We start from the raw sequence: 20209 nt of genomic DNA, 5'->3' as shown, positions 1-20209 counted from the left end.
TCTCCGCCTTAAAATGCTTTCTACATTGGTTCCAGATTCTAAGTGAGTGGAGCACAATTGTTATTAGTGTATTGCCGATAACGTGTTTATTGGAGCACAAAGCAAGGAATACAAAGAAGTACTGCAGGATTTTACTTCTATTGCGGTCCATGCCTGTGTATGTTCTTCTATTTGTGTCCAGGTTCTTATCGACTGTATATTTGCCACGCCTTCTGCCTTTTGTCTTTGTAGGGTCGCTCTTTGATGCGTGGATGTTTAGAATTCCAAATAAATGAGGTTATTGTTGAATCTAATTGCTTAAAGAACGATTTATTAATGTATATTGGTATGTTTTGAAATAAAAAGGAGCTTAGGAAGAATATTCATCTTAACAGTGTTAATTCTTCCAGCTAGTGTGAGATGAAGGGTTGACCATCTATGCAAGTCTTGTTTAATTTTTTCCATGCAGACATAAATTTTGTTGATAAAGAGCTTTATGTTTACTTGTGATGTTTACCCCGAGGTATTTAAACTGTTCTGCAATGATAAAAGGAAGGGTGTCTAATCTAATATTATATGCTTGCGAATTCACCGGAAAGAGTACACTTTTATTCAGATTAATTCTGAGACCAGAGAGCTTTTGAAATTCTGTGAGTGCTGCTAAGACTGCAGGCACAGAATTTTCTGGGTCCGATATATACAGTACCATGTCATCTGCATATAATGAGATTTTCTGTTCCAGTCCTTCTCTGCTAATCCCCTTTATCTGATCAGTATTTCGACAATGTATTGCCAGTGGTTCAATGGCAATTGCAAACAGCAGTGGTGACAAAGGGCATCCTTGTCTTGTGCCACGCTCTAGTTTAAAGTAGTCTGAGCAAATGTTATTGATGCAAACTGAAGCTTCTGGGTTAGTATACAGTAATTTAATCCATGCACAAATGTTCGGGCCAAACCCAAACTTCTCCAAAATAGTAAAAAGTTATTTCCATTCAATCATGTCGAATGCTTTTTCTGCATCCAATGATAATAATATTTCTGGGGTGTTTGATTTAGTTGGTGAGTATATTACATTAAACAGGCGTCAAGATTTGAAGATAAGTGTCGGCCCCTAATAAATCCAGTTTGGTCTTGTGATATTACTGAGGGGAGCACTTTCTCCATCCTTCTAGCTATGATTTTAGAGAGTATTTTAACGTCGTTATTCAGAAGTGAAATTGGTCTGTATGATGCACATTGTAATAAGTCCTTATTTTGTTTTGGAAAGACAGTGATTAGTGCTTGGCGAAAGGTTTGTGGAAGAGATTGGTTATCTCTGGCTTCTGTAAATGTTGCTAATAGGAGGGAGCTAGCTGAGCGGAGAATTTCTTGTAAAACTCTGCAGGGTAGCCATCAGGGCCTGCTGCTTTTCCACCTTGGAGTGACTTTATAGCATCCAGTAATTCTGATAATGACAGAGGTTTATCGAGCTCCTCCACACTAATAGCGTCAATTTGTGGTATCTGTAATTTATCCAGAAATGCATTAGATTGTATATTGTCTTCTTTAAACTCAGTAGTATATAGGGATTTATAGTAGTCTCTAAAAGTGTACATTATATTTTTGTGTTCGATGATTTTATCTCCATTCGTGTTAGTAATTACGAGATTGCGTATGCATATCTTGCTTGTGAATTTGTTGCGCTAAAAGCTTATTAGCTTTCTCCATGTTCATAATAATGATGTCTGGATTTGTAAATTAGTTGTTCGGTTTCTTTAGTTGTCAAGAGGTTTAATTCTGAATGTAGAGCCTGCCTCCTCTTATGTAGAGTCTCGCTTGGTAGTCTGGCATGTTCTTCATCTATTTTAGTAATTTCGCTTTTATCTCTGCTACTTTCTTCGCTCGGATTTATTTCTGTGGGAAAGATATGAGATAATCTGTCCTCTTAAGAAGGCCTTAAGAGTTTCCCAGAGTATTCCTGCAGAGATCTCAGGGGATGTATTTGTCTCTAGAAAGAATTCAATTTGTTTGGATATAAATTCAGTACAATTCTCGTCAGCTAATAGAAGCGGATTGAGACGCCATCTGCGGGTGAGTGTATGGGGCTTAGTAATTTCAGCTCCAAGATCATCGGAGCATGGTCTGAAATAACAATAGCATCGTATTTACAAGATTTAATCTTAGGCAAGAAGTTATTATCTATAAAGAAGTAATCAATCCTTGAGTAGCAATGATGTACTGGTGAGTAGAAAGAATATGTTCTTGAATTTGGGTTTAAAACCTCCAGGGATCTGATAAGTTGTGATCAGTTATAAACTTTGTAATTATCTTTGCGGTGTTAGTTGCCGCTCCCCTGTGGAGGAAGTCTTATCTAAAAGTGGATTTAGAACACAATTAAAGTCCCCAGCCATTATAAGTTTATGAGTGTTCAGATTGGGAATGGATGCAAATAAATTTTGTATAAATTCCTTATCATCAACATTAGGTGCATAAACATTTATCAAAATCATTTTACAGTTAGATAAGTCTCCCATGACCATCACATATCTCCCTTCAGGATCCAATACTACATCTGATGCTACAAATGGTACTGTTCTATGTATGAGAATTCCCACCCCTCTAGTTTTCTTTGTAAAACTAGAATGGAACATTTGGCCAGTCCAGTCTTTTGCAGCCGGAACTGATCCTTACTTAGTAAGTGGGTTTCCTGTAAAAATACTATTTTAGCATTTAGACCTGTTAGGTGAGAAAGTACTTTCTTTCTCTTTAATTCGTGATTCAGGCCTTTAACATTCCAGCTTACGGTTAACTGTCCCATCATGGAGACACTGATTCTGAGTTTTTGGTGTCATATTATAGTCTTAACTGGAAGTGAAATAGTTTAGGTCTTAATTTCCTATTCCCCAAGAGTTGTTGCCATGCAGCTTATTATTACGTTGATAGTTATAATTATAAAGATTGAGATGATAGATTAGATATAGATCAAGCCTGCTCTCTTTCTCTTCCCCTTAACCCCCACCCTCCCTTTTTGCCTCCCCAGGTGAGGCTAAAACCCACTTCATGCAGTCCCAGTCCTCTGACATACCCAGAGACAGAGCACGCCCAAAGCACATCAAGCCCCCATGCAGTGGCGCTTTAAGGTTAAAAGATAGAGATATCTGTTACCAATATAGTCTTTAAAAGAGGAAAAGAAAAAAAAAAAAAAGAAAAGAATTTTGCACTTATATATACATATATATATATATATATATATATATATATATATATATACATACATATAATCTTCATCAATTTTAGTGCATTAAGATGATATCCCCAGATAATAAACCCAGGTGATGGTGTTAAAGATGTGTCCAAAACAAGCATAACAAGTCTTAATGCAGTAATAGCAATAACAGCAAACCAAGGGTATGATATTGAACAGTCTCATTTAGGGTACACATGAAATAATTAGAAAAGAAAAAGAGGAGGAAAACGTAATTAAGCACAATAAAACATAAACATTTAGCCCTAGTAATACTAAGTAATGATAAGTAATAAGTAAGTAATAATAATATAAGAATATGAGAATATATGCTGATAAAAACCCGTATTTTAAAACAAATAGATCAGACAGTAGATTATTAATCCTAGCTTTATCATTTACCGCCATGACTCACAATTATGTATCAGAATAGTCCCGGATCAGCTTTCTTAACTCATTTTCTGCCTCCTCCTTGCTAGCGAAAACATAGAAATGACCCTGCCATTCCACTTTCAGTTTTGCCGGATACAGGAGGCCGATTTGACATTGGCTTGCCGTAGCCGCTGTTTAATATTATAGAAGGCGGCGCTTTGATAGCTGTTGCTGGAGAGAAGTCAGGGAAGACGCTAATGTGGCAATCTTCATATATAATATCTTCCTTTTTTCCTGAGGAGTTCCATCACCTCTAACTTAAATGATAATCGCTCAAAACGGACTATAAAAGATCTTGGTCGGGTCTGACGGTGTTTGATCCAGACGCTGTAAGCCGCTGCTATCTCAGATTCTGCTTTAAAGTCGCCCCGATTATTTTAGAAAAAGTTCAGTTGCGAATTTCACGGTTTAAACTTTCTCGATTCTCCGCAGGCCTTCAATTCTGACATTATACCTTCTATTCCCATCTTCTAAAGCAGCCAGTCTGTCTCCAAGTTTTTCTCCGAGTTTTTACATTCAACTGACATTTACTGCTCTTTCCTCGGCACTGGCAGCTAGATGTTCGCTATTTCGATCCGATTCGTGAATGTCTCACTAAGATGCTCCAATCGATCAGCAAGCGTGCTCAGTTTAACGAGTTTTTCTCAATGCGCTCTTCAATTTTACCCAGCACCTGTCGGTTCAAGTTGTACTTCTTGACGCAGCCTTTCATTTGCCTGTTGGATTTCCTGTTTTAATTCCTGTTTCAGTCTCTCAAGTGCCTTTGCCGTTGCTTTCTCATTAGCCTTCTCGCTTTTCTTTATATCTTGCGTGAACTCAGCGAGCAACACTTTCAGTTCAGATAGCTCAAATGTGCCTTCTTGTGCCGTAGATGAAGCAGCAGACTCTGCTGAAGCCGGTGTCCCGCTGCTCCAGTCCCGCGTATTGCGTAACTGAAGCCGCGGACCTCCCGGCCTTTTCCAGTTTCAGGTAATCCTCTCCAATCGGCGAGCTATCCACATCTGCACTCACGATCGCACCTTCGCTCCCCTTTTCGCCTCAGCGGCGACGATGTAGCGGACCGTGGTCCCGAGGAGTCTGTACTTTCGCCCATCTGATCCAGGTCTGTCTCTGAGAGGCCGTATCTCGAACTAGGGCTTGCTGATCGCAGCTTGATGTAGCTTTAGTCTTCGATTCTTTCGACCCCTTCTTGTTGGCCATGTTTATATGTGTTTACATATACTGTAGCGGTCCCTCTTGCGTTGAATAAATACAGGATATCTCAGAATAATAAGCAAATAATATGAAAAATAGCACCACTGCTAGCGGAGCTCCACTTCAGACGTCCATCTCTCGCATCGGACGAGACCAATTCCAGATAATAAATAATATTAATAATACATTTTATTTAATAGGCCCCTTCCTTAAAACTCAAGGTCACCTTATAATAAAATTAAACAACATTAGTAAAATAAAAACAAGAGAATGATAAATCACAAAGCAATAATTAGCAAACAAACAAATATAACAGGCAGTAACAGTGCAAAATTCACAGTTGATATGCCAGTTTGAAAAGATACGTTTTGAAGGCAGTTTTAAAATGTGAGATTGAATCGAGCTGATGTATATGAGAGAGAAGAGAATTCCAGACTTGAGGAGCACTATGAGAGATGCTCGAGCTCCCATAGAACAGAGTTTGATGTGTGGTACAGAAAGTAGAGCTGCAGATGAGAATCAGAGAGCGAGAGGGAGTGTAAGTCTGCACATAAAGGGCACTAAGTCATACAAATTGTAACTAGTTAGCCGTGCTAAGGAGTATAAAGCCTAGTAAAGTAATTGGTGATATTACACTCTGGCTATTTGAAAATTCCTGACCCCAAACATTATTGTTATTTATTGTCTACAGCACCAGAGTCTGTGTAAAATAATTGTAAGAGATCCATTTTATGATGTTACACTTGTACTCTTGAGAGTAATCACTTGGTTTCTTTTGAATGTGGAAGTTTTGAACAGGGTGCAAATGTTTTTTAGAAAGTAGCAGAAGTAGAAAGTAGAAGGAATGAACATGGAAAAACAAAAATTATATAGTAGTACAGCTCAAAAGATTACAAAATCCATCCATTATCCAACCCGCTATTTCCTAACTACAGGGTCACGGGGGTCTGCTGGAGCCAATCCCAGCCAAGACAGGGCACAAGGCAGGAAACAAACCCTGGGCAGGGTGCCAGCCCACCGCAGAGAAGATTACAAAATGACAAATATAAAATAGTAAATAAATTATTATTTTGTGCCGGTGACATCATCCACATGTGCATGTATAGTGCCCCATGCTCTCTTGTATCCTAAAAATGATCATTAAATAATGGTCTTTGTGTGTAAGATGGACCAAATTCTGCGGCAGGAGTACAGGTATAAAATGTTCTTGCTGCACACCTCATCTGTAGAGCAACATCATTAAGACTGAGTCTTCAGAACAAATATAAAATAAGGTCAACTGATCATTATTGATAACCAGCACAAGCTGTCATACTCACCCTGAGCCTCATACCTTGATTGCTGATTTATCAATTTGTCCACAAGGAAGGCATTTCTGGCACACAGAATGTGTGTAAGTCAGTATGTTACATCACAACTGCCACCTTCTGTTTAGAATGAGCCCCCATTAAACATCTGTATCTGAGCTTTGATTTAGAAGAATGATGCGATTTAGTCTCTTCTGGAAAATAAATAAATAAAGAGTCATTAAAATGTAGGGTTATAATGAAGTAAGGTTAACTTGTTAGATTTTGGGGTTAACATAAAATGATTATTTTTAGTTAATTGTCCCATCCTTTTTGGTCTTTGTATTTGCATGATGATGAGGAGCAGGGGTGCCCACACTTTTTCGGCTTGCGAGATACTTTTAAAATGACCAGGTCAAAATGATCTACCTACATTAAAAATGCTATTTATATATATTGTAAGTTATGGCTGGCCATGTACCCCGACCAATACCCCCAAGCCGCCAGGTGGAGCCCTCCTTGCAGCATGGAGGTCCCCAGAAGACCAGCAGGGCATCATGGACAATGTAGTTTTTATGCACCGCCCTGCTGGATGCCATGGGGGCCACGAGAGGGAGCTGCAGGGAGGACCGAAGTTGGGGTCTTCTGGGTCGGGGAATATAAAAGGACTGTGGGAACTCCCAGGCAATGAGCTGAGTTGGGAGGCAGGGTGACTAAGCGTCTGGGAGTGGAGGATTGTGATTTATTGGTTTATTGTATTGTTTATTGAAGAATAGTGGAGTGGTGGTGCTTTGTGCACAATTATTATTATAATAAATAATTATTGGACTTTTTATCTGGTGTCTGACATGTGGTCTGAGGGTGCAAGGGTGTGAGCAATACCCTTAATCTGTCACAATATATATATATATATATATATATATATATATATATATATATATATATATATATATATATAGTGGTCTTTAGCCAGCTTGTTATCCCGGCCAATACCTCCAGGCTGCCAGATGGAGCCCTCCCTGCAGTATGGAGGTGCCCCGAAGACCAGCAGGGAGTCATGGACTATGTAGTTATTATACACGACCCTGCTGGATACCACAGGGGCCACAAGAGGGAGCTGCAGGGAGGACCAAAGAATCATTCGTGCCCTGTAACCCAGAAGTATGTCATAGAGCAACGTGCTTCCGGGGTGAGAAGAAGGACTTGTACCTGACCCGGAAGTGATAATGAATCACATGGACTGGGGATTGGGAACACTTCCGGGTCAGGGAATATGAAAGGACTATGGGAGCTCCCAGACGGCGAGCTGAGCTGGGTGGAAGGGTGGCAACGTGTCTGGGAGTGGAGGATTGTATTATTGTATTTGCTATTGATTGTATGAGTATAGTGGCGGAGAGGGTGCTTTGTGCACTGTGGTGATTTAATAAAGTCAACTATTGGACTTTTACCTGGTGTCTGGAGTTGTGGACAGGGGTTCAAGGGAGCGATAGCGCCCCCTATCTGTCACTATATATATATATATATATATATATATATATATAATATACAGTAATCCCTCGCTATATCGCTGCTTCGTCTTTTCGCGGCTTCACTCTATCGCGGATTTTAAATGTAAGCACATCTAAATATATATCACGGATTTTTCGCTGGTTCGCTGATTTCTGCGAACAATGGGTCTTTTAATTTATGCTACACGCTTCCTCAGTTTGTTTGCCCAGTTGATTTCATACAAGGGACGCTATTGGCAGATGGCGTAGAAGCTACCCAATCAGAGCATGTATTACATATTAACTAAAACTCCTCAATGCTATAAGATATACATCCCGTGCGGTGCTTGATTGTTTGCTTGTCTCTGCCTCTCTCTCACCCTCTCTGACTTTCTCTGCGCCTGACGGAGGGGGTGTGAGCAGAGGTGCTGTTTGCACAGAAGCTGTTTGCCTAGTAGATACAGACGCACCTCTAAGAAATGCCGCTTTATCGTGGTGCTTACAGAAGCACACTTATTGATTTTTTGATGGATTGCTTTAATCTAGCTCTCTCTTTCTCTATCTCTCTGACGTTCTCTGCGCCTGACGGAGGAGATGTGAGCAGAGGGCTGTTTGCACAGAGGCTGTTTGCTTAGAAGATATTAACGCCTCTCTAAAAATGCCGCGCAAACTTAAAAGCACACGTATTGATTTTTTGATTGTTTGCTTTTCTTTGCAAGCGATCTCTCTCTCTCCCTCTGAAATTCTCTGCTCCTGAAGAGATCTGTTTGCATTCTTTTAATGGTGAGAAAGAACTGTCATCTCTGTCTTGTCATGGAGCACAGTTTAAACTTTTGACTAAAGGGTGTTATTTTCATGTCTAGAGGGCTCTAATAATGTTAACAGTGTGGGAGAGTTTATAAGGGCTTAAAATATATAAAAATAACTACACAAACATATGGTTTCTACTTCGCGGATTTTCATCTATCGCGGGGGGTTCTGGAACGCAACCCCGCGATCGAGGAGGATTACTGTATATATATATATATATATATATATATATATATATATATATATTAGCAGCTGGAGATCCACAAAAGGGAGAAAATGAATCACGTATCATAAAGTAGTTTTTATTCCTGAGCTTTCAACCCCTACCAGGGGTCTTCATCAGAGGATAATGTTTAGACTTACAAGAGTCAAAGGCAATATATAGCAATACCTTACAGGGGTAAGGTGCTGCACGCATCCTGGCCAAGTTAGGTGTCAGAATAGCACACAAACCCACGAACAATCTGCGCACGGTCCACTTCAATGCTAAAAACAAGAAATCGATAGCAGAAACACAAAACGCAGTTTATAGCATTCCATGCAGTTCGTGCTCAGCGGTATACATAGGACAAACTTCAAAAAGAATCGCAACACGTATACAGGAACACCGCAACGCCGTCAGAAGAAAGGACGCACTGTCATTGATCTATAAGCATACTAAATCAACAGGACATACATGTAATTGGGACGATATACAAGTAAAATTTAAAGCCAATAATAAAAGTGCCAGAGAGCTGGCTAAATCCTGGTTATGAAATGAGAACGCCATCAACAGACACTTGGACATAAATCCAGCATATACAAACTTAAGAAGAACTTATTCTTAATAAACAAGACTTTACTCCCAACAACCCCAAGACCCCCACACACACACACGGACCTAGCCACCAAACTCCCTAAGGTATAGCTATAAATTGCCTTTGACTCTTGTATGACTAAGCATTATCCTCTGATGAAGACCCCTGGTAGGGGTTGAAAGCTCAGGAATAAAAACTACTTTATAATACGTGATTCATTTTCTCCCTTTATGGATCTCCAGCTGCTAATATGCAAACCGTATCACAGACCTTCTCTTCCATATATATATACACTGCTCAAAAAAATTAAAGGAACACTTTTTAATCAGAGTATAGCATCAAGTCAATGAAACTTCTGGGATATTGATTTGGTCAGTTAAGTAGCACAGGGGGTTGTTAATCAGTTTCAGCTGCTTTGCTGTTAATGAAATTAACAACAGGTGCACTAGAGGGGCAACAATGAGATGACCCCCAAAACAGGAATGGTTTAACAGGTGGAAGCCACTGACATTTTTCCCTCCTCATCTTTTCTGACTGTTTTTTTCACTAGTTTTGCATTTCGCTATGGTCAGTGTAACTACTGGTAGCATGAGGCTAAACCTGGACCCTACAGAGGTTGCACAGGAAATCCAACTTCTCCCGGATGGCACATCAATGTGTGTCATTGCCAGAAGGTTTGCAGTGTCTCCCAGCACTGTTTCAAGGGCATGGAGGAGATTCCAGGAGACAGGCAGTTAGTCTAGGAGAGCTGGACAGGACCATAGAACCTTAACCCATCAGCAGGACTGGTATCTGCTCCTTTGGACAAGGACAAACAGGATGAGCATTTCCAGAGCTCTACAAAATGACCTCCAGCAGGCCACTGGTGTAAATGTCTCTGACCAAACAATCAGAAACAGACTTCTTGAGGGTGGTCTGAGGTCCCAACGTCCTCTAGTGAGCCCTGTGCTCACAGCCCAGCACAGTGGAGCTCGATCGGCATTTACCATAGAATACCAGAATTGTCAGGTCCACCAATGGCACCCTGTGTTTTTCACAGATGAGAGCAGGTTCACCCTGAGCACATGTGACAGATGTTGAAGGGTCTGCAGAAGCCATGGAGAATGTTATGCTGTCTGTAACATCATTCGGCATAACCAGTTTGGTGGTGGGTCAGTGATGGTCTGGGGAGGCATATCCATGGAGGGACTCACAGACTTCTACAAGCTAGACAAAGACACCTTGACTGCCATTAGGTATCAGGATGAAATCCTTGGACCCATTGTCAGACCCTACGCTGGTGAAGTAGGTCCTGGTTTCCTCCTAATGCACGACAATGCCCGGCCTCATGTGGCAAGAGTATGCAGGCAGTACCTGGAGCATGAAGGAATTGAAACAATTGAATGGCCTTCACGATCCCCCGACTTAAACCCAATAGAACATCTGTGGGACATTATGTTTCGGGTCCATTAGGCGCCAGGTTGCTCCTCAGACTGTACAACAGCTCAGGGATGCCCTCATACAGATCTGGGAGGAAATGCCACAAGACACCATCCGTCGTCTCATTAGGAGCATGCCCCGACGTTGTCAAGCATGCATACAAGCTCGTGGGGGCCACACAAGATACTGAAAAGCATTTTGAGTAGCAGAAATTAAGTTTTTGAAAAATGGACTAGCCTGCCACATCTTCATTTCACTCTGATTTTAGGGTGTCTACACAATTGAGCCCTCTGTAGGCAGAAAACTTTTATTTCCATTAAAAGACTTGGCATCCTTTTGTTCCTAAGACATTGCCCTGTCGTTATTTGTATAGATATCCAACTTCATATTGAGATCTGATGTATCTAATGTGTTTCTTTAAAGTGTTCCTTTAATTTTTGTGAGTAGTTTATATATATATATATATATATATATATATATATATATATATATATATATATATATATATATATATATATATATATATATACTAGCAAAATACCCGCGCTTCGCAGTGGAGAAGTAGTGTGTTAAAGAAGTTATGAAAAAGAACAGGAAACATTTTAAAAATAACGTAACATGATTGTCAATGTAACTGTTTTGTGACTGTTATGAGTGTTGCTGTCATCAAGGATTTGATCATCATTATTTCTTTCAATCAGGTTCATATTTGGAGGATGTGTTGTGTTCAAGTTATATTCCGTGTTTGTCAACCGTTGTAAAGATAACAGGTTTCATTCATCGAAGTGTTCACTACTCAAATCGGTACTCATGAATCTAAGATGTTTAACAGGCATTCCCGGTATTAAGTTGTGGATTTACCTGCGAATATTTAGCGGTAGCGTGTCTATGAACTTAATTTAAACTTAAGCTTTACACCTTGCTTTCCTATTGCTATGTCTACAAAGGCTTGTTCAGATTCAGAGGGTTGTTCCTTTCTTGCTGCATCAATAGACAGCTCGTGTTCTTCTTTATCTGAGACATCACACACTGCATGCACGGGTTTACCTTTCCCAGTCCTGCAAAGTCAGTTCACGTGAGTCGTTCAGAGTACATGCATCAAAGCTTCTCAGCTGTGCTTGTGCTATCTCGTGCAATCTTGCGATGTCCACGGCTTTATTTAATGTTAGCTCAGATCCGGCACTTAAAAGTTTTTCTCGCACTTTCGCTGAGTTTGTGCCAAACACTAGTCTATCCCTGACCATCTCATCTTCATTTGCATAAACACAGTTCTTCACCTGCGAATATTTCACAGCTGCGTGTCTGTTGGATAGCTGCTGACGGACAGCCTTATATGGGCAGGTACTCAATTACGTGGGAGGCGTGACGATGAGGGACACAACTCCGCCTCACACGGCGACCAAGCTGCAGGCTATGGCCGTATATATGTACGTAAGTAGGTTCCAGTTATGACCATTATACATATAATTTCAAGGCCGCAAGAGGGAGCTGCAGGGAGGACCAAAGAGTTATATGTGCCCTATAACCCGGAAGTGCGTCATAGGCAGAGCGACGGCAGAAGTGACGTACTTCCGGGGTGAAGAAAAGGACTTGTGCCTGACCCGGAAGTGATAAAGAATCACATGGACTGGGGATTTGAAACACTTCTGGGTCAGGGGGTATAAAAGGACTGTGGGAGCTCCCAGACGGCGAGCTGGACTGGGTGGAGGGGTGGCAACGTGTCTGGGAGTGGAGGATTGTTTATTGTATTTGTGATTGATTTGTATATGAGTATAGTGGAGAAGAGGGTGCTTTGTGCACTGTGGAAGATAAATAAAGTCAACATTTGGACTTTTTCCTGGTGTCTGGAGTCTTGGACAAGGGTTCAAGGGAGTGATAGCGCCTCCTATCATTCACACTGAGCTAATCATATTGACCATGGTTTTGTCTTTTCCTTGCAGCTGTAAATTAAGCTTATTCAACATGTTTGTCATATCGTTATTAAGTTGCTTGTATTCTGCATGTTTAATGACAAGGAGAAACTCCTTTTTCTCCGGCCAGGGGTCTCGAAATCTCAGCAGGAATTTCTCTTCTTGGAAGGACTGCGATTTTAGTTCCCTCTCCTTTCTCTTTCTGAGATCGCTTTTCGGAAGGAAGTCAGTTTCGTAGTTTTTATGAACAGTTCGAAAGTGCCTTTCCACATTTTCCTTCTTTGGAATAGCAATGATAGATTGACTGATAGATTATATGCTGTGGTATTAAAAAGCCTAATAAACCTCCATTTTGGAAATACCTACCGCCTTGGCCGCCCCGTGACCAAACTTCATACAATGGGTGACTGAACCTTTGCAGCCACTGCTTCACTGCTCTGGAATGCCCTACCAGAGAGCATAATAACACAGCAGGCTGTGGGCTGTTTTAAAAAACAGCTAAAGACTTTTCTATTTAGGAAAGCTTATTAACAAGAATGTTATAATTATTGTTGTTTTATCTCTGTTTTTATCTGGCTTTGCCTTTGTTTAAACTTTTTATGTAGCACTTTGAGATATACTGCTAATGTAAAGTGCCCTATAAATAAAATTCATTATTATTATTATTATTAATAATAAACTTAAGCAAACCCTTTGAATGACTCCCTTGCAAAATAGAACACTTTGAGATGACATGAATCTGTTAAATCACTGAATCCAATTCTCTTATGCACCATTTGATTAACCTGCTAGGATAGGAACACTGCTTCAACATGGGGCAATTGATTATACTGTGAAATCTGTCATAATTCATAATATAATGGGTGACAACTTTTACATTGACAAGATAATTTATCAGCCTGCTTCATGATGTGTCCTCTACCTGTTCATACCCAAAACTGTGCAAAACCAAAAGGCCTTATGTCTAAGTAGCCAACACATTTTTTAAGTAACTAAGCAGATGAATAAGGGATTTTGGAAGTAATCAAATGGAAGTACAATATATAGCAACTAAATTAAAATACAGAAACATTTTTAAGAAAGAATGACATATAAAATAGCTTTTTAACTACTATACCAGTTGCTGGAAACAACTTCTTATTGTTTTAGACTGTTTTATGGACAGACCATATATTGTCTAAAGCATTAGGAAGTAGTTATCATGTGTTTTACGTTAAAAAAGAAAAAAAAAATATATATATATGTATATACTGTAAATTGATTATACTCTAATGGTTTCCTGCATTGTTTTACAAGTGTGAATAGTGTGTTGTTTTCCTGTTCTGTTAAAACATTTTTCAATTTTAAATAGTATGCAAGTTATAGTTATGGGTTTGCTCTTGTTTTAAAATCACAGTGGGACAAATCCCAATAATTGCTTTTCCATAAAAATGCCTTTTTTCTGCAATGTGCAGTACCCTGCTATTTGCTCTGTAGGAGATTTCCTCCTCTGTGAGAGTGGTTCCTTGTGAATTGATCTACAATTAGGTAAACCATGCAGGAACAATCACAATAAAATTAATGACTTGCAGTCTCAAATAAATGTTTTTTTAAAAAAGGCACCATTCCTCAGTTAGGTGGTTGCATACCAATATGATTTGAATATAAGATGATTTGGTAAAGTAGGGTAATACTGCAAAAACAGAAAAGCTGAACACCAGGTCAATTATTAATAAAGAAGTACACATATAGCATATATAATAGATGAGCACAGTAATTGTCCAGGTCTTTCACTATAAAAATGTTTTCACTATTTAAAGCTAACCATCTGAGTGGGCCTCCAGGCCAGTGTACAAGCCACAAAATAGAAGAGGCCTCTCTGTAAAGGGAGCTCAAAGCGTCACCACAGTTAGTCAGCATCGCCCCATACGATTGCAATGGTGGGGCTTTGGATGACTGATTTGTAGATTGACAATTTATGAAACTGAAAACCTTTTTATTTATACTGGATATAGTCACATTATTGTGTCTGCAGTAAAAAATACATTATTTGTTATACAACTAAAACGTGTTTTCTCCCCCATAATAAAACATGTATTTATGTATAAACATAAACTGTTTTTTTTTTTTGTTGATTAGGTGCTCAAATACAAGCAATACAGCACAGGGGATATTTTGGGCTTATAACTACTGCCCCACGCCCTACTCTTGGACTGCGTTGTTGGGCCTTATTTTGTACCTGGTATTTTTTGCACCTGGTAAGACACTGAATTGGAATTTCTTATACATCGCTGCAAAATTCTTTATTCAGTAAAATAATTATGTATTCTATGCATTGTAACTTGCAGATTTCTGTTGTTTCAGGAATGGGACCAATGCCATGGACAGTAAATTCTGAGATATATCCACTTTGGGCAAGAAGTACAGGAAATGCATGTTCAGCTGGAGTGAACTGGATATTCAATGTTCTAGTTTCCTTGACCTTTCTTCATGTGGCTGAATACCTGACTTATTATGGTATGCACAAAGATAATAATGTTGATCAGGTGTAGAGGGTGGTTAGGCAGGGCCTGGAAATGCACATGGTAGTAGAGAGACTCGCAAGAATGATGCATCAATCCACAAACAATCAAAAGGGGCTGTTTAAAAAGTCATGTGCTCTGAGATTGCCTCCCAAGTGTTTATTTCAGGAGGGCACAAGTAGTAACCAGTAGGTGGCAGCAGGGGGTTTCTGCACAGTGATTGCCTAGCCAGTTGATTGGATGCAGGGGTTCAAGAGTGTGTGAATATCTGGGCTTGCCAGAAGGAGCTGAAAGAAATGGGCTCCAAAGTTTTTCAAGGCATTCCTCACTTTTTTCTTTCTCCCTCTCTTGAGATCATTATGTAAAATAAAACACCCTTTTTGGATGAACATGCAACTTCTTTCAGTTCAGTGTAGTTTCAGAGAAAGCTCAGGAGTGCCCTCCACTGTCTTTCTTTAGGAGAGTACTAGAAAACTACATGATGGTTCATTTTCTATTGAAAATGGTCATTTAAAGTCAACAGCCCTACATGTTCAATGTTTCCTTTTTAGTATAATAGTCTATTGCCTAATAAACAATGGAGAAAAAATGGGTGTACTGTAGCTGTCAATTAGTCAGCCATGCATTAACCAGTTATCAGATTTTTATAAAAAAAAAAAGTGGACATTCATTTGCAACAGGATCATGCTCCTAGCAGATGACCTTCTTAACATCTTTCGGTACATTTTGTTAATTGTTTAATAATGAACATGGTGCTTTTATAGTATGTTTCATTTTTATTGAGCTTGAATTTTTTTTTGTTTCAAATTAAGGTTTACTATGTTGATTTTACCTCAGTATGCTGTTGCATTTTTCCAACTTTTATAAAAAGTGCCTTTTCTTTTTTAGGTGCTTTCTTCCTCTATTCAGGACTTGCAGCTCTGGGATTCCTTTTCATCTATGGATGCCTACCAGAAACTAAAGGAAGACGATTAGAGGAAATTGAATCATTATTTGAAAACCAGTTATGTACGTGTGGATCTTCAGATTCTGATGAAGGCAGACATATTGAATATATTCGAGTGAAAGGAAGCAATTACCATCTCTCTGACAATGATGCCTCTGATGTAGAATAATGTATAGTGCAGTCCAGTCATTTAGTAATTTAAAGGCCTTTGGGGGATGAGCAGTTATTGGTGACCTCACTACTCTGCTTCTGGTCTGTTTCCAAATTGTGTTATCTTTATTAGAATTTGCTCTTGTATTTTGTGGAAAATATTTTCATTACATGTACTAAATTTTCATTTAGCTTTAAAAACCCTAAACTCTGTCATTTACATAATGCAAACCTCACTTAAAGTTATCTAGGAATTAAAAAAAGAAAACAAGAATGTTCAGTTTCCTTATACTATTCCTAAATTATCATTAAACGGTACAATGAACGAATGTTAAAAAGAAAAAAAACTGCCAAAGACACAAAAATAGTATTGTCATCATCTTATTCAGATTCCTCAGTATTACATTCCAGTTCCTTTGAATCAGTATTTTCCATTTAATACAATAAACAACTAACAATTATGTCAGTGTTCCCCAGTCCTTTTCCTCGTGTCATTGGAGGTGGAGATTTAGTCAAAGACCCTAACAGATATTTAATTTAACTTAAAAACTGTGGTGTTACAAATAAGGTTTGGGGTCTATTACAGTTTTCACAACTAGAGAAATGAGCAGTTGTAATGTAGCTTTCTCAGCACTTTCTGTGAGGGCAAACTCTACTAAATAGCATATCAAAACATCACTTTTATGTGAAAAAATATAATTAATTAGACATCAAGACTTCAAAAAGAATGCAATCTATTAACATGATCAGAAATTTTATTTTCTAAAATTAAAAAAAGCATGAATCATGTCTTTCCTAAAACTCTTTGAAGTAACTAATCCCAAGTTCTTTTTTAATTAGCTAGTCTCTCTGTAATTATAGGAAAAGTCATTTTTACATATATTTTGCAAAGGTGAAATTGCCTGCCCTTCACTCTACCATCAGCAAGCATTGTTTGTTATCTTCTTGAAAGAAGAAAAAGCTTACCTTAAAGTTTTCGTTGACACAGAGATACTCTAATTTAACCAAGCAGGTGATTACTGCATCTGTTGATAATGCTGATACAGTCAGTTTCACTGGAAATGAAAAAATAGCAGGTACAAAGATTGCAAGGATCAGGACTAGGTAACAATGATCTTTGGTATTGGTTTTCTTTTGAATGCTGTTAGTGTCCAGTTTACCATTTTAAACTGTGTAATTGCTGTTTAAAAATTGAAATACCACAAATTAACTAAAAAGGAATTAAAATGTATAAAAAAAATAACTGAGATACAAAAATATCAAATGTTGAGGGAAATGTTAAATTCTAAAATATAAAACATCCAAAAATGAGGTTTATTTTAGCATGTTTGTTTTGTACTTATTTAATGTATGTTAATTTGCAAAATTAGTATTTAATCAAAAGTTTTGAACATCAAGTAATTCATATGTAATGCAGAGGGGATCTATTCATACCCAGAATAAGAAAAACAAAAATAAATACAGATGATTTAATTGAATAGCTGATGGGTAACTATGGGAGGAACCAAAGTAGCAATTAAACAGAAGGTAAGCAAAGGTCATATAGACTGTTGCCTTTTTTGGTATAGTATTTTTTCTGGTACATAGTTTACATCATATTTATAATGTTGCTCTGTTTTTTTAGGAATTTTCACATTTACTTATTCATCTCAACACACATTATATTTGTAGTGTATGGTTTTTGCAGTTTAAAATGATGAAAATGTTTACATAAATTAAATTTTTGCAATTACACTCAGATTAAAGTGGTATTCAGGATGTTTAAAGTATGTTCCTTCAGCTTTTATTTTAATTACTTGCTTTACACACTCTTTTTGAAGAATATTCATTTAGAAAGGTAATTCTGAGCATGCCTTCTTCATAAAAGTTTATATTATCTATTATAAGGTCACTCTCGATGACCAGCTTACTTTCATGCACATCTGAAGCTAACATACTTTACTACAACTTGCAAATATAAACATATTCTGTTTAAAATTAGGTATTAAAATGAAAGACTTGGTTCTGAAATAGTGTTGAATTTTGTAGACCAATTAAACAAACCAAACTCGGATTTGAAAAATGCCATCAGACTTCAGTTTTCCAAAAGTTCCAGATTCCCAGATGGAGATTATGGTGTATCCTACATATCGGTAAGCAGTGGTTAAGACACAATATGTTATACATTTGAACCTTCCTATAAGAGATTCAATTTTTTCAGTTACTGCCTCCCCCCAAACTTATTTGTGGAAATGAAAATGCTGCAAACCCTGATGCTTAAATATAATTCCATTCATTATGACAATTAAAATTTCTAAAATAATTATATCATTACTTGTATAAAACCTTTCACAAATGTCACTATTATAAAAAGCTTTACAAAGAAATGTATATTACAGCATATTATAAATTAGTAAAAGTAGATTGTATTTAATTGATTTTCATCTACATTTCAATTTTGTTTCTTCTTCATTTTTGCAGTTGTAGTACATTAGTAACTAGGCCTTATCAAGATGATGAGGGAATTGTGAGGTAAGGTTTTATCCAGACCTGAAGCAGATACCTTTTGTATGATGCATTTTATGATTTCCTATCTTTTACATAGCAGAATAAATGTTTACATGCAGTTGTTGCATATGAAAATACATAACTATTTAGTGATTTTTTCTAAAAAAAATATTGTTTTGTGCAATTTTTGCTGTCTTCCTCTGTAGCCTTGTGTACAAAACTAATACATATTTATCTTCAAGTGGCAAAGTGAGATAAATGTGTTTTAAATGTAATTAATTCAAATGTTTTTATTAGTTGATGCAAAGTTAAACATCTCAGTAGCTGTCTGATATCTGTAGTTTGGTTGGTATCAAACTGGATTTTAGCACAAGACATGGTTGAAGTTAAATCATGTATGTTATTTGTGACTAGAGCAAACAACTAATATTATCAGTGCTCTGTTTAATGGATTATTTGACCATTACTTATGTATAAAGGTTGTTTAGCTGTTTTGTACCACATGATCTGTATGTATACCCAAGTCTAATTACCAAACATAATAGCAGATATAATTTATTGTATACTTTATAATAGGATTTGGGCATCTGTGCAATTACAAAAGAGTTTTGAAATACTCAGAGGTTTTGTATATTTTCTTGGTTAGAGGGGACTGTGACATTTTAATGGTACTATATAGTGTTTTTTAAAAAGCACACATTATCAGGAAAGGCCAAAATCATAACGTTTCTTAAAATTCTAATATTATAGTATAATAAACAATCATACTTTAAAGTAAGCTTGACAAATTTTGTTTAATTAAACTGTACACTACTGGAAGTCACTTTACAAACACAACGATATAACTAACTTTATATTCAATACAATAATGTGACACATAATATTGAAATTGGAAATAGTTTAAATAAATTTTGGCAATCCTGAACTAATCTTTTAAACCACAATGTAGGCATCTATAAAGTTTATAAATAATGAACAGATGCCATTTTCCTATGTGAAACATTTGTAATTGTAAATTTTAAGTGTTTATGCAATATCAGTGCTGTACAGTTAATTTGGTTATTGTTGCTGTTAATGTTTTATTATAATTTTAACTTTATATAAAATTATATATTCATTAAATTCAGTCACTTGAATATGTGAATGGAACAATAAATGGAAGCTAATTATCTAGCAAAGTGGTCTCCCAGTTCTAACTTTAATAATCAACTACTAGCTAATTAATGTGAATATAACGTATGTGTTAATAATTAATTTGAAAATGTACAGTTTTATTTCCAGAATGTAATGTACAGAAAAGCAAGCAGTTGACTGAAAGTAGAGTTTCAATATTTCAACCTCAGAATTATTGTTTTTCTGCTAACAACAGCAAAACAGCACCAGTTATACAGTATTCAGTGTTTAAATTGATTTAACATTAATATATCTTGGCAGTATCTTCAGCAATATTTTTAATACAATCAGTTTTTTGGATGGAACAGACATGCAATTTGTAATTTAATACTGGTTCGCTGTCTTTCTGCACGCAGTCCAATCTTGGTTTAGCCTAGGAGAAAAAAAGGAACAATTTTAGACTACATGAAATTCT

The 20209-nt window shown here is 37.4% G+C and overlaps 1 protein-coding gene across 2 annotated transcripts in view; it reads left to right on the top strand.

The window, feature by feature from the left end:
* The window catches only part of LOC120533955 (proton myo-inositol cotransporter), a 480413-nt gene extending 460609 nt beyond the window's left edge, over nucleotides 1-19804 (top strand). The window contains exons 9-12 of one of the 2 annotated variants that reach the window (XM_039761108.1): nucleotides 14656-14774; nucleotides 14881-15033; nucleotides 15927-16046; nucleotides 18595-19804. In XM_039761108.1, the coding sequence (XP_039617042.1) occupies nucleotides 14656-14774; nucleotides 14881-15033; nucleotides 15927-16046; nucleotides 18595-18608 (406 nt within the window). In that variant the 3' untranslated portion in view covers nucleotides 18609-19804. Of the gene's footprint in view, nucleotides 1-14655; nucleotides 14775-14880; nucleotides 15034-15926; nucleotides 17190-18594 lie in introns of those variants that run through there. The other variant, XM_039761107.1, reaches the window with a different exon arrangement.
* The last annotated feature ends 405 nt before the right edge of the window (nucleotides 19805-20209 follow it).

This window comes from Polypterus senegalus, chromosome 8, assembly GCF_016835505.1.
Source record: "Polypterus senegalus isolate Bchr_013 chromosome 8, ASM1683550v1, whole genome shotgun sequence".
Classification (NCBI taxonomy): Eukaryota; Metazoa; Chordata; class Cladistia; order Polypteriformes; family Polypteridae; genus Polypterus; species Polypterus senegalus.
Note: the sequence above shows the minus strand (reverse complement) of the source record. Positions and strands in the feature narration are given on the sequence as shown.